Raw genomic sequence first — 13,291 nt, 5'->3', positions numbered from 1 at the left:
ATTAGTTTGAGTAGTTACCAATGGGGTCCAGTGCCTTTAAATCCGTTTCCAACATCATCAATCTTGTGCCTTCTATTTGAAGTTACCGTCTGCGGAGGACAAAACTGGATGGAACAGATGAAGTGGTGTTTGACCGAACTGGTGAAACTGACCGAAATCCTCGGTTCACCTTCAACGGTCTGTTGGCGGGGGAGGAGTACATCATCTATGTCGATCCTGAGGGCCCTGGATATGGTGAACAGTCAAGGAACCAAAGAACAAGTAAGAAACCAAAGAACCTAATGTTCGTCACAGTGTCACTGTGGTCCAGTAATTAGACTGCAGGACTTGCAATCACAAGGTTGTGGGTTTGAATCCTACCAAGCGAACTGCTGATTTCACAATGGATAGCATAATAAGTATTGTCGTTACTGAATCACAATTTCTTGATAAGTGCAATTCATACTGATGATAGATAATAAACCAATGTTTGTATGAGAGAGATTGGTCCAGTGGTTAGACGGCAGGACTTGCAATCACAAGGTTGTGGGTTTGAATCCTACCAAGCGAACTGCTGATTTCACAATGGATAGAATAATAAGTATTGTCGTTACTGAATCACAATTTCTTGATTAGTGCAATTCATACTGATGATAGATAATAAACCAATGTTTGTATGAGAGAGATTGGTCCAGTGGTTAGACTGCAGGACTTGCAATCACAAGGTTTTGGGTTTGAATCCTACCTAGCAACCCGCTGATTTCATATTGGCTAGAATAAGTGTTGCGATTACTGAATTACAATTTCTTGATTGGTGCAATGCATAGTCAAAGATGTTATACCAATGTTTGTATGAGAGAGATTGGTCCAGTGGTTAGACTTGCAATCACAAGGTTTTGGGTTCGACCCTACCAAGCAACCCGCTGATTTCATATTGGCTAGAATAAGTGTTGCGATTACTGAATCACAATTTCTTGATTGGTGCAATGCATAGTCAAAGATGTTATACCAATGTTTGTATGAGAGAGATTGGTCCAGTGGTTAGACTGCAGGACTTGCAATCACAAGGTTTTGGGTTCGAACCCTACCAAGCAACCCGCTGATTTCATATTGGCTAGAATAAGTGTTGCCGTTACTGAATTACAATTTCCTGATTAGTGCAATGCATAGTCATAGGCGTTATACCAATGTTTGTATGAGAGAGATTTGTTGTTGCCAGCTTGTCGTTGATATACCATTGTTGGAGTTTGCACAGTTCCCTTGATGGGTTCAGATCGCCTATTAACAAATGAACAAACAAACCAATTGGAAACAATATCAATGCTTTTCCTTTTAGAGACCAATAGATTTTGTATAATCATTACAGAACGTCCAGACATTGACAACATTGAACATTTATTTCATAAACAATTTTTTGAAAAAGTTCCAAGAGCAATTTGAAAACAAAAAATGTATTTTGGTTTATAAATCGGGATGCTATGTTTAAACCATACATAGTAAGTGAACAGATTTAGCACAGGGTCCAATTTCATAGAGCTGCCTAAGCACCAAACCATGCTAAGCTCAATAAAATCTTGTATCAGAATTAGGTACCAGCCAAAATACTATGCCATATTTACTATCTGTAACTGGTATGCTGCTTATATATTCGCTTAGCAGAAAATTGTCAAAGGAACGTTTCTATTCTGAATAGTTAGAGTGTTCAGAGGATGGATATTTTGGATGTTTGTTTTCTACTGTAATCCAAACTCATTATTGTCTATCCAATTTTTTTTCGTCTCAGGACCAAAGCCTCCACCAAATTTCCGGGTCACTGACACCAGCGACATTCAGATAACCGTGGAGTGGGACGCAGCGCCGTCAAGCATTGTCCATCAGTACGTGTTGACCTATGACCCTCCCACTGGACAACCAGCCTCGCCCAGTGTGATCTTTTCCTTTGAAGATCGCCTGCGCACAATCACAAACTTGATGTCGAATACGCAGTACACTTTCACCCTGGTGGCCGTCTCGGGTACCGTGAGTGGGCAGATTGAGACAACAAGCACGCCTGTTACTCTACGAAATGGTAGGAATTTTACCCCTTGCATCACAAATTTAGTAAGCGCTGTATTGACCCATGTCACCTGTTGTCATCATCAGAATAATCTTGGATGCGCCATACTGGTGGGCAATGTCACCCTGTGCACTTTTCAGTGGAGTGCACATTTAAGGCGATGCAGTGTTTACACATCAGCCTATTGACCACCAAAATAGGAGCATGGCGCAGTCGCCGCGTGTGACGTGCGTACAAGGGGTCAATTAAGCTCTATAAACGCATACTTTTTATATTATTATTGTTATTATAATTAGTACTTTTATAATTATTATAATTGTTAAATGGTGAATTGGTTCTCTGCCTCCAACAGTGACCCCATTATCCCTGGAGGTGATCTCCTACACCGACACCAAGATCAATATCCGATGGGACGCTCTGAGCGGTGGCACTTTCGACCACTACCAGATCAGCTACACCCCGTACATACCTCGTCCTGAGACCATCGCCTCTCCTCGCAGCGTCCCCAAGGACTTTACCCGAGAGTTGGAGCTGTATGGCTTGGATCCTGGACAGGAGTACACCATCAAGTTGGTGACGGTTTACCGCGGTGTGATCACGTCTGACGCAATCAGCGTCACTAGACAACGTCTGGGTAAGGTTTTAGTTGGCCAAAATTAATGGATCTTCTAAGCACACAGACAGAGTTGCCAAGCACAGAAAAATCTAAGCCAGCAGGGACACTTAAGCAGCCAAAATATTTTTTTAATTTGTTTTATTACAAATTATTTTTATTTACACATCCAATAGCACAAATAGTGACAATAACAGGATGGAAACGAGAAGAAATATTTCAGTTTTTGCTATGGGAGGAAAACCCCAATGGGGGGAAAACACATGCAGTCAGGTAGGGACTGAAAACCCCAATTCTTTTGCAAGGCTCTGGTCTGAGGTGGGATTTGAACCGGGGTCCACAGAGATGAAAGGCAGATGGTAGAAACCACTGAGCCAACCTGATTGGTATACATGTACCTTGGTTACCTGAGGTACCTGAGGTACCTGAGTTGGGATTCGAACCGGGGTCCACAGAGATGAAAGGCAGATGGAAGAAACCACTGAGCCAACCTGATTGGTATACATGTACCTTGGTTACCTGAGGTACCTGAGGTGGGATTCGAACCGGGGTCCACAGAGATGAAAGGCAGATGGAAGAAACCACTGAGCCAACCTGATTGGTATACATGTACCTTGCTTATAGATTGTAAATTTGATTAGTCAAGAAACAATTGGAAAAAATATAGCACTTCTGCCAACCAAGCAGCGAGATAGCTAATATTAGAGATGATAAATTTGCGTCGGGGATAAAGAGTATTAATTTTGGTTGTTTACCCATACACCGGTGTGTGTAAGCACTGTATACTCAGTCCAGTACTCAGTACTTTCCCCAGTCCTGTCAAAAAATATCTCAGGCATGTTACTCGGGTGGGATTCGAACCCACGGCCCTTGCAATTCTAGAGCAGTGTCTTACCAACTAGCCTACCGAGGTTGCCCAGTAGCTAGAGGCAGTTCGAATCCTATGTTTTGGCAGCGGGTACCGCAACGATAGAGGAGACGTTAAATTTGCATCGGGGATGAATAATATTAATTTTGGTTGTTTATCCATATACACTGATAGCTAATATTGCATCGATTGTGACTTTTGTCCCCCTGCTATATCAAGTTGTACAGGGTGAGTAAAAAAAGGTTCACTGAGATTTGAAAACAAAACAACAACTCACACTCAAAACCCCAGTGAAGCTCATATAAACAAGCATTCTTTCCTGCTTATCTGGAAAAAAGAATGAAACAAGTTGAGAATGTCTAAGAGAAACTATGCCTGTTTTACTGAAACCACTCGTGTTTGTAGCTGGCCATGGAATGTTAAAGCTAGACTGAATCTAAACATCTGAGTAAGTAGCAAAAGGTATAGACGTTGTGACCTCTGACGTCACACGAAAAACAAAACATGATTGGCGCGCATACCGCCGGGCAAAACCTTTGTGTTTTGGCGGCCAGCTAGAAAGTGTACGCAATCTTACTATGAATACGCAACTCTTTGCCCGGCGAAACATATAGTGTTTTGTCAACAGAGGGCGGTTTTAATGTAAACCCCAGTGAAGCATCGTCTATAAAAAAGTCATTCATTTGTTTTGTCAAGTATTCCGTGGACAGCTTGCAAAATAAAGCACCTTTATTAAAATAGGCATAACTCCTCTAACGAATGATCAACTTCTCTCATTCTTTTTTTTCCATAAAAGGCAGTTGCCACTGTTGGTAATTACTCAAAGTAGTTATTAGCATTAAAGCTTACTTGGTAACAAGTAATGGAGAGCTGTTGATAGTATACAACATTGTGAGAAATGGTTTCCTCTGATGTAATGTAGTTTTTGAGAAAGTAGTAATTTTCCACAAATTTGATTTTGAGACCTCAGATTTAGAATTTGAGGTCTCAAAATCAAGCATCTAAAAGCACACAAATTAGTATGACAAGGGTGTTTTTTTCTTTCATTATTATCTCGCAACTTCGACGACCGATTGAGCTTAAAAAAAATTACAGGTTTGTTATTTTTTGCATATGTTGAGATATACCAACTGTGAAGAGTACATGTAGTCTTTGACAATTACCAACAGTGTCCACTGTCTTTAAGCAGGAGAGAGAACCTAAATATATGCTTAACTGAACTTTTGAGTTTCATTTGTTTGTTTTGGAAAAAAAATCACTGATCCCGGTCAACTTCCTTTTGACTCACCCTGTATTTTGAACTAACCGTCATTGCTTGAAATGATTTGTATCTTCAGTGCCGAGCATGATTTCTGGCATCAGTGTGCTAAACACCACGTCTAGCTCAATCAGCATCTTCTGGAGTAATGCCGGTGGTGTCAGGGATAGCTACGATGTCACTCTAACACCTGCAGGCAATGGGCTACCAATAATGCAAAGGAGAGGTATGTACTACTTTGTTTGTTTGTTTGTCTGTCTGTCTGTCTGTCTGTCTGTCTGTCTGTCTGCCTGCCTGCCTGCCTGCCTGTCTGTCTGTCTGTCTGTCTGTCTGTCTGTCTGTCTGTCTGCCTGCCTGCCTGCCTGCCTGCCTGCCTGCCTGCCTGCCTGTCTGTCTGTCTGTCTGTCTGTCTGTCTGTCTGTCTGTCTGTCTGTCTGTCTGTCTGTCTGTCTGTCTGTCTGTCTGTCTGTCTGTCTGTCTGTCTGTCTGTCTGTCTGTCTGTCTGTCTGTCTGTCTGTCTGTCTGTCTGTCTGTCTGTCTGTCTGTCTGTCTGTCTGTCTGTCTGTCTGTCTGTCTGTCTGTCTGTCTGTCTGTCTGTCTGTCTGTCTGTCTGTCTGTCTGTCTGTCTGTCTGTCTGTCTGTCTGTCTGTCTGTCTGTCTGTCTGTCTGTCTGTCTGTCTGTCTGTCTGTCTGTCTGTCTGGCTGGCTGGCTGGCTGGCTGGCTGGCTGGCTGGCTGGCTGTCTGTCTGTCTGTCTGTCTGTCTGTCTGTCTGTCTGTCTGTCTGTCTGTCTGTCTGTCTGGCTGGCTGTCTGTCTGTCTGGCTGTCTGTCTGGCTGTTTGTCTGGCTGTTTGTCTGGCTGTTTGTCTGGCTGTTTGTCTGGCTGTTTGTCTGGCTGTTTGTCTGGCTGTTTGTCTGGTTGGTTGTTTGTCTGGTTGGTTGGTTGGTTTATTTCCATTCATAGAACAACTTTGTCTGCCGGCAATGGTCTGCCCATAATGCAAACAAGAGGTAGATATGTATGTACTACACACGGCACTAGCTTAATAGTATTAGTGTCTGTCTGTTTGTTGGGGGTTGGGGTTTAGTTTGTTGGGGTGTCTGTTTGATTGTTTCTTGTTGGTTTTTTGTTTGTTTATGTATATTTCTTCTTTCTTTTTTTCCATTCATACTTGCTTATGATCAATACAAAATGCATCATTAATAGTAAAGCAAAAATTGGAGTTGAACAAAGAAAAGTGACAGGAGCGTGATTTGAACTAATGACCTCTGGATTAACTTGCTGGTGCTATACCAACTGAGCTATCCAGCCCTATGTTGGCAGTCTCCCTAATCTGTCAATTTATTTGGTTCAGGGTGCAAGCCAGAAGCCATACTGACCAGCTCTTGCTGCTGGCTTTCACGGAATTGTACAAGTCTTGCGGCCTAATAATTTAAATGATCTTATTTGACCAGTGAATGCTAAACTGCTGGAATTGAACTACTTGTTCTGACTGTTGACAGCTGGGTCAACGAAGCGTTCATCTTCAACCGAAAATTGAATGAGCTGAGTATTAGAATGAATGGATTTTTGTGTTCAATGAATTTCTGTTTTCTGTGCGTGACTTTTCAAAATGGATATTTCTATTTATTTTATTTAGATGCTGGAAGTGGGACCATTCAGGTGGCATCATTCACTGGACTCAATCCTGGTGGTTTGTACACAGTGTCAGTCGCAACGAGGAGCGGAGACTTGACTAGTGAGGCAGCGGAGCGACACGTTGCAACACGTAAGTGTAGAACCACCCTGTCTGAATTAGGTTGTTTTTTCTTTAAATTTTATTGAGGGAAGTTCGCACCACACAAGGCTAAATAAAAGCCAATCTCGACACTGAAAACTATCAATAATTACTTTAAAAAAATTGTTAGCATGAAAACTGACTTGGTAATGAGCAATGGAGAGCACAAAACATTGATAGTATCAAACTTTGCGAGAAATGGCTCCCTCTATTAAAAAGTAAGGTAGTAATTGAGAAAGCAGTAATAAAAACTTACTTGAGAACGAGCAATGGAGAGATCTTGATAGTATAAAACTTTGTGAGAAACGGCTCTCTCTGAAGTAACATAGTTTTTGAGAAACAGGTAATTTCTCACTCAAATATTAAAGGACTTCAGGCCTGAGGCCTTTTATTAGGCATCTGAAAGCACTCAAATATGTGCAACAATGGTGTTTTTTCTGTCATTATTCTCTTGCAACTTTGATGACCAATTGAGTAAAAAAAATTACATGTTTAATAGATGTTAAATTTGCATCGAGGACATAGAGTATTTATTTTGGTGTTTACCCATACACCGATGTGTGTTAGCACTGTATACTCAGTACCTTCCCAAGTCCTGTGAAAAAATCACAGGCATATTACTCGGGTGGGATTCGAACCCACGACCCTTGCAATTCTAGAGCAGTGTCTTACTAACTAGACTACCGAGGTTGCCTGGTAGCTAGAGGCAGTTTGAATCCTATGTTTTGGCAGTGGGTACCGCAACGATATGAGAGATGTTAAATTTGAATCAGGGATAAAGAATATTAATTTTGGATTTTACCCATACACCGATGTGTGTTAGCACTGTATACTCAGTACTTTCTCGAGTCCTGTGAAAAAAATATCACAGGCATGTTACTCGGGTGGGATTTGACCCTTGCAATTCTAGAGCAGTGTCTTACCAACTAGAGTACAGAGATCGCCCGGTAGCTGGGGGCATTTCAATTCCTATGTTTTGGCAGCGTGTACCGCAACGACAGGGTTTGTTGTTTTTTTGCATATGTTGGATGGGATACACCAAGTGGATACACCAAATACTGGTCTTTGACAATTATCAAAGACATTCAGTGCCTTTAACCATGTGATTGGCTTATTACCACAGGTCCACTTCCACCCTCCAATGTACGAGCTGATGTAACCGGAGCAGGGACAACTAATGCACAGGTCACTTGGGAACCCCCAGCAACAGTGACCCAGCCTATTAGTGGATACCGTATAGACCTTATCCCTGATGACTCCAGGCAGTTTCCTCAAGGTGAGAATAGACCGATCCATTAAGCTCCACCCCATTGCGTACTGACCAATCACAACACAACGAAGGTCCGACAAATAAGGTCCGACATGCCCGCGCGTATCTTAGCGCACGCGGCAGAGTTGTGCAGAAAGGCATTGGAGAACCCCACGTGTTCTTGCTCACACGTGCGTTGTGGCGGAGCCTACTGGATCGGTCTATTGGTAACTGTTTGCTTCACAGAAACAGACGTTATTATTATTTTGATTGTTTATTCTGCATAAAAACACATACAAAATACTAACATCAACAAAATGAAAGCGAGGGACATATGCCTGGAATGAAAAAAGTTTACCCAAAATACTGTAGTCCGAAGGCTTTCGATTCCAACATCCCTGGCCAGATATTAAAAATCTATAGCTATTTACAATACATGTAAGTCTATAAAAACATTGTTCCCATTAGACAACAATAGAAAGATGCTAAAAAGCATCTCTTTGCTTTTAAACTTGGACTGAAAATATTGTAATACTCGTAGTAGCTGTTTACTTTTTGCGGGAAAACCTGAAGTGTTTTTCATATGAAAAATAAAAAAAACAGTTTTCAATTAATTTTTCTAAATGTGGACATTGATATTGTCAAACAGTTGTTCATGGTGGTCATTTTTTTTTGTGTGTTATAGATTTCGCATCGACAGTAAGGTCTGCAATATTGGGGCCCGGTTTGGTACAGGGACGCATCTATTCCGTCAAGGTTTGGGCCATCATAGATCCGCCATTTGTGGATCCAGCCACCAGCGATTATGCTGTAGCTATGTTTGCCACAAGTAAGTCATGACAAATGAAAGTGTCGCTGTCCCAAAACAGATTTTATCTTAGTAGTGTGGACAAAACCTGGAACTTTTAGAGCCTTCAGTTAGTGAAGGAATACAACGTTATGTTTTGCCCTATTTGTATATCCAACAACATTTATTATTATGAAGATATCATTATTTCATCATAACAGAAAAAGCTTCATCAAAGAAAGAGGCAAGAATAATATATCCTTTTTGTCTTTGCCAACTCACACCTGTTATCTCCATATAATTTCTTGTCCAAACAGTAGACCCTTATCTTGTAAATAGTATTTTTTTTAAACAATAAAAAAAAAACAGTATGGCTGTTGACTGCCCCAGGCAGTTTAAGTGCTCATCCGCTCAGTTTAATGACCCATGTAATGACAATGTAAAGCACACTCACTCAATGAAAAGGATTTATATTTTCTGAGTTTTGGTGGCGAAACTTGGAAATTCTTTAACAGAGTTTGTCACGGAATGAAAACTTATCAAAGTCTACCTGGTAATTATAAGTCCTATATTTTTCTCAAAAAGAAAGAACTTGTGCTCTTTGATCAACTTCTCTAGCACTGAGAATACTATTCTCCAAAAAAGCTCCTTGGAATCTGTAACTCCAGGAGTTATCACAAAGTGGAATCGCCATTATTTCAATGCACCTCGTAAGGTCTGGATGCCAGTTTCAGACTTTTTACTCAGAAATGTCGTTAACTTTTCCTCTTTCAAACCTCACATCCTCAGATCCATCCTCGCCTGCGTTTGCCGTACCCGACATTGGCGCCAACTTCATCATCCTCAAATGGTCCAAGTCCCCGGGAGAGGTGACCCTCTACGAGATAGACTACTCGCCTGTATCCAGCACCGGGGTCATTCCACCGATACAGGTCCCCAGCACCTCCACGCCTCAGTCTACTTTCGGTGGACTGAGTCCCAGCACGGATTACACGTTCACTATTAAAGCTGTGAGTCGACAAACGTTTGTTGCTGCATCCGGGGTTCAGACTGTGGAGAAAGAGAGCGATGATGTCACCACTGTGTACAGAACGCGTAAGTCTGAGTTTACTGAGTGTCTATTTTTAGCATTTGTGCGGAGCGCTACTAAAAGTACTTTTGACAACAACTTTTTTTCTCTTGAAGACGATCAGAGCATACTGATTGAAAACGTTGAGTCGTTAACCAACGGTTCTTTTCAGAACCAACACCACTCAAAAAGAGATATTCACATGGTACCGCAAACCTCTCTTAGCTATACTCCCAACATGCAAAATTTTAAATCCTACTCAAATTTGTTTTTCTTTTTTCAAACCTCTAGTCCCACAACCCCCTCGCAATATTCGAGCAACTGAGGTAACACCGACATCGATTTCCCTGGAGTGGGAGGCTGGTTTATTTGGGGCTAACAGTTACCAAGTCACGTGGCAGCTGGAGGGTACTAGTTCTCCCAGCACCCCTGTGACAGTAACAACTACGAGCTACACCATAACTAATCTCATACCCTACAAGTCGTACGACATATCTGTGGTCACCGTTGTAGCACAGTTGAGGAGTGTCTCGAGTGACCTGCGGCCGAGAACACTGGCAACCAGTAAGTATTTATTTGTATTTATTTATCCCACTTCCAGCAGCACTAATAAACTCATTGCACAGTGCGCACACACGCGAGTCTCGTGTCTGCCATGTTGGAGGTTAAAATCGGCACAAAAGGATGGTACAGTTGTTTACGCACCAATGCCATGTAAACATGGTACCATCTTTTTGTGCATGTTTTGAACCCCAACATGGCGGACAGGAGACGCGCGTGTATGCACGCTGCGCGTTGTGTAATGGGTCTGTGCAATAGCGCCAATAAAAGGATGATTAGAAAACAAGTAAATGCCCAGGTTTAGATGTGAGAGGAAAACCCCCAATGAGAAAAAAAAACACACAATCAGGGAGGGACTGAACATCAAATTCTCATGCAAGGCTCTTTATCTTTAGTTTAATCCTGTTTGGTAAAAATTAAGCCTTGTGTAATTCTTTTCACTCTTTCTTTTAGTTTGGCTTTGTTTGATGTTGGATTTGTTCTTCCACAAAAAAAAACCTCACTGGTTATGAAGACATTTAGTTTTGAACTTGCGCTCTTAAGTTTCAAACTATTGTAAACTTAAGTGAGCCAAATATGGGACCTACCAACATAAATTGCACCGTGAATTTTGTGCACTTTGCGCAATCATCTAATAGCGCCCTCTTTTGATTTCATAAGGTCAAGTCTTGTTTAATTACTTCTGATTGTGTTTATAGCGTAAGTTTAAGCGTGGCCATTTGATCTTCTCTCGACCAACCAGAACAGATACGGTACAAGGTATTTATGAATTGGACGTTGGTTTTCCTTTCCATTCTAGATCCCGGAGAACCCAGGGAATTCAGCGTTGTTAAGACAAGCCCAACGACTGCTCTGGCTACTTGGTACCCACCGAGGTTTCCAAATGGCATTCTCTTATCCTACAATCTGACAATCGCCGGCCTTGTGGTAAGGGAACCAGTGAAAAGAGTGTGTGTTCAGTGCCCCGTTTCATTAAGCTGTTAAGCAGAAAATTCTGCTTAGCAAATTTCTTGGTTAGCATGAAATGACAGAGGGTACCAGTTGCAGGAATGGTAACTGTACTATGTTGTTTTGGCTGGTTACCTATTTTTGCTGAGCAAATATGTTTTTTTATGTGCTAAGCAAGTTTTTGTGCTTAGAGGCTTTACGAAATTGGGCCCAGCTCAGTTTTTGGTTTAACATAACACCCAAAGTAGATCCTTGTCGTTTGCTCTTGATTTTTATGCTAGTTCCTTCTTCTTCTTTTTTGCATAAAATTAATTTTTACTTCATTTTCCAAAAACCGGAAATTTTAGTTTGGCTTTTACATTTAAGTTGAAATTACAAAATTACAATACGTTCATTTTTACCATTTCAGAATAAAATAAATCAAAAACCACAATTCTTCTCTTTATATAAGGAGTGACACAAAAAGGAAAAAAGAAAATACTACTACTACTGCTGCTGCTGCTGCTGCTGCTGCTGCTGCTGCTGCTGCTGCTGCTGCTGCTGCTGCTGCTGCTGCTGCTGCTGCTGCTGCTGCTGCTGCTGCTGCTGCTGCTGCTGCTGCTGCTGCTGCTGCTGCTGCTGCTGCTGCTGCTGCTACTACTAGGTTCTTATATAGCACTTTATCACACCCCAAACCAGGAACACCTGGGAGAACCCCCCTGCTGCTGCTGCTACTGCTGCTGCTGCTGCTGCTGCTGCTGCTGCTGCTGCTGCTGCTGCTGCTGCTGCTGCTGCTGCTGCTGCTAGGTTCTTATATAGCACTTTATCACACCCCAAACCAGGAACACCTGGGAGAACCCCCCTCTCTTTTCGATAAGTACACTGGGTTCTTTTACGTGCGTTACACAACACACAGGACCAACGGCTCTACGTCCCGTCCAAAGGACGAAGCAATGGTTAAAATGTCTTGCTCAAGGACACAATTAAGTGTCACGACTCAAACTAGAAAACACACTCTGCAGAACAGAATCACCAGAGTTTGAATGGAATTTGGTGCTCTTAAGCTAAATGAACATTAAAAAATTGCTTTTACAAAAGGTATATTAACAGTATATTCTGTGTATTTTTAGGATGCTGGCTCGCCTCGTCTGATAATCATAAGAGCAAGCGATGATCCAAACACCCTTCATACCTACATGATCAACGACCTGGATGTCGGTAATGCATTTAGATTTAGTCTGTCAGCTAATAACAATGTTGGAAGCAGCACAACGTTAGAATTCCCGGCCACTTTGGAGTTCCCTGAAACTGGTGAGTGTTTTCCCCCCCCCCCCCCTTTCCGATTTTGATTGCTTCAAAGTTCTTGTTTATTATTTCTATGGCCATTTTGTATGCCTTATTTGGTAGTTTACTTAAAGACACTGGACACTATTGGTAATTGTCAAAGACCAGTGTTCTCACTTGGTGTATCTCAACATTATCCATTAACAAAAAAAAATGTGAAAATTTGAACTCAATTGGTTGTCGAAATTGCAAGATAATAATAGAAGAAAAACCATCCTTGTCAAATGAAGTTGTGTGCCTACAGATGCTTGATTTTGGGACCTCAAAATCTAATTCCCATTGGATCCCATTGAATATTTCCCAAATTCCACACCAATCTTGTTGACTCCCATTGTTCCCATTCAAATTGTCAATGGGATCCCATTTAATCCCGTTGATTTTTTTCAATGGCAATTTTTCCCTGGGAAGGGCTTTAGCTTATCTTTAAAAATGAATGTGTTCTTTTGTTCGTTTTAGCACCACCTCAAACATCCCATAAGCTTGGCATTTCACAGAATGTGATCCCCACTGGAAAAACTGTCACCATTCAGCTGTCCAGACAGATGTTTAGCCAGAAGTACGGACCAATCATCGAGTACGCTGTCTTGGTTGCAGAAACTACAATAGACAGTAAGTGAAGAGAGAATGCATTTCTGGATATTGTGGAATTCATTTTTGTGGCGAGTTGTTGCTGAGCGGTTCTATATTCAATTCAATTCAATTTATTGTAAACATCAGGTTAAAAACCATGAGAATTGTTTTCCAGTCTTTTCATGTAGTGATTACCATTCAGTAGTTTAAGTCACCCTAATAGTTTGAAGCTG

The 13,291-nt window shown here is 41.5% G+C and overlaps 1 protein-coding gene across 2 annotated transcripts in view; it reads left to right on the top strand.

Moving 5' to 3' along the window:
• Positions 1 to 13,291, top strand: part of LOC139939398 (uncharacterized) — a 161,934-nt gene that overhangs the window by 133,097 nt on the left and 15,546 nt on the right. For both annotated transcript variants that reach the window (XM_071935233.1, XM_071935232.1), the window contains 12 exons: positions 83 to 261; positions 1,763 to 2,047; positions 2,388 to 2,669; positions 4,854 to 5,000; positions 6,414 to 6,542; positions 7,675 to 7,827; positions 8,486 to 8,629; positions 9,377 to 9,682; positions 9,948 to 10,220; positions 11,017 to 11,144; positions 12,275 to 12,455; positions 12,945 to 13,097. In XM_071935233.1, the coding sequence (XP_071791334.1) occupies positions 83 to 261; positions 1,763 to 2,047; positions 2,388 to 2,669; positions 4,854 to 5,000; positions 6,414 to 6,542; positions 7,675 to 7,827; positions 8,486 to 8,629; positions 9,377 to 9,682; positions 9,948 to 10,220; positions 11,017 to 11,144; positions 12,275 to 12,455; positions 12,945 to 13,097 (2,360 nt within the window). The remainder of the gene's footprint in view (positions 1 to 82; positions 262 to 1,762; positions 2,048 to 2,387; positions 2,670 to 4,853; positions 5,001 to 6,413; positions 6,543 to 7,674; positions 7,828 to 8,485; positions 8,630 to 9,376; positions 9,683 to 9,947; positions 10,221 to 11,016; positions 11,145 to 12,274; positions 12,456 to 12,944; positions 13,098 to 13,291) is intronic.

The sequence above is a fragment of the Asterias amurensis genome, chromosome 7 (assembly GCF_032118995.1).
Source record: "Asterias amurensis chromosome 7, ASM3211899v1".
NCBI classification, from domain to species: domain Eukaryota; kingdom Metazoa; phylum Echinodermata; class Asteroidea; order Forcipulatida; family Asteriidae; genus Asterias; species Asterias amurensis.
This window is presented reverse-complemented; position numbering and strand designations above follow the sequence as displayed.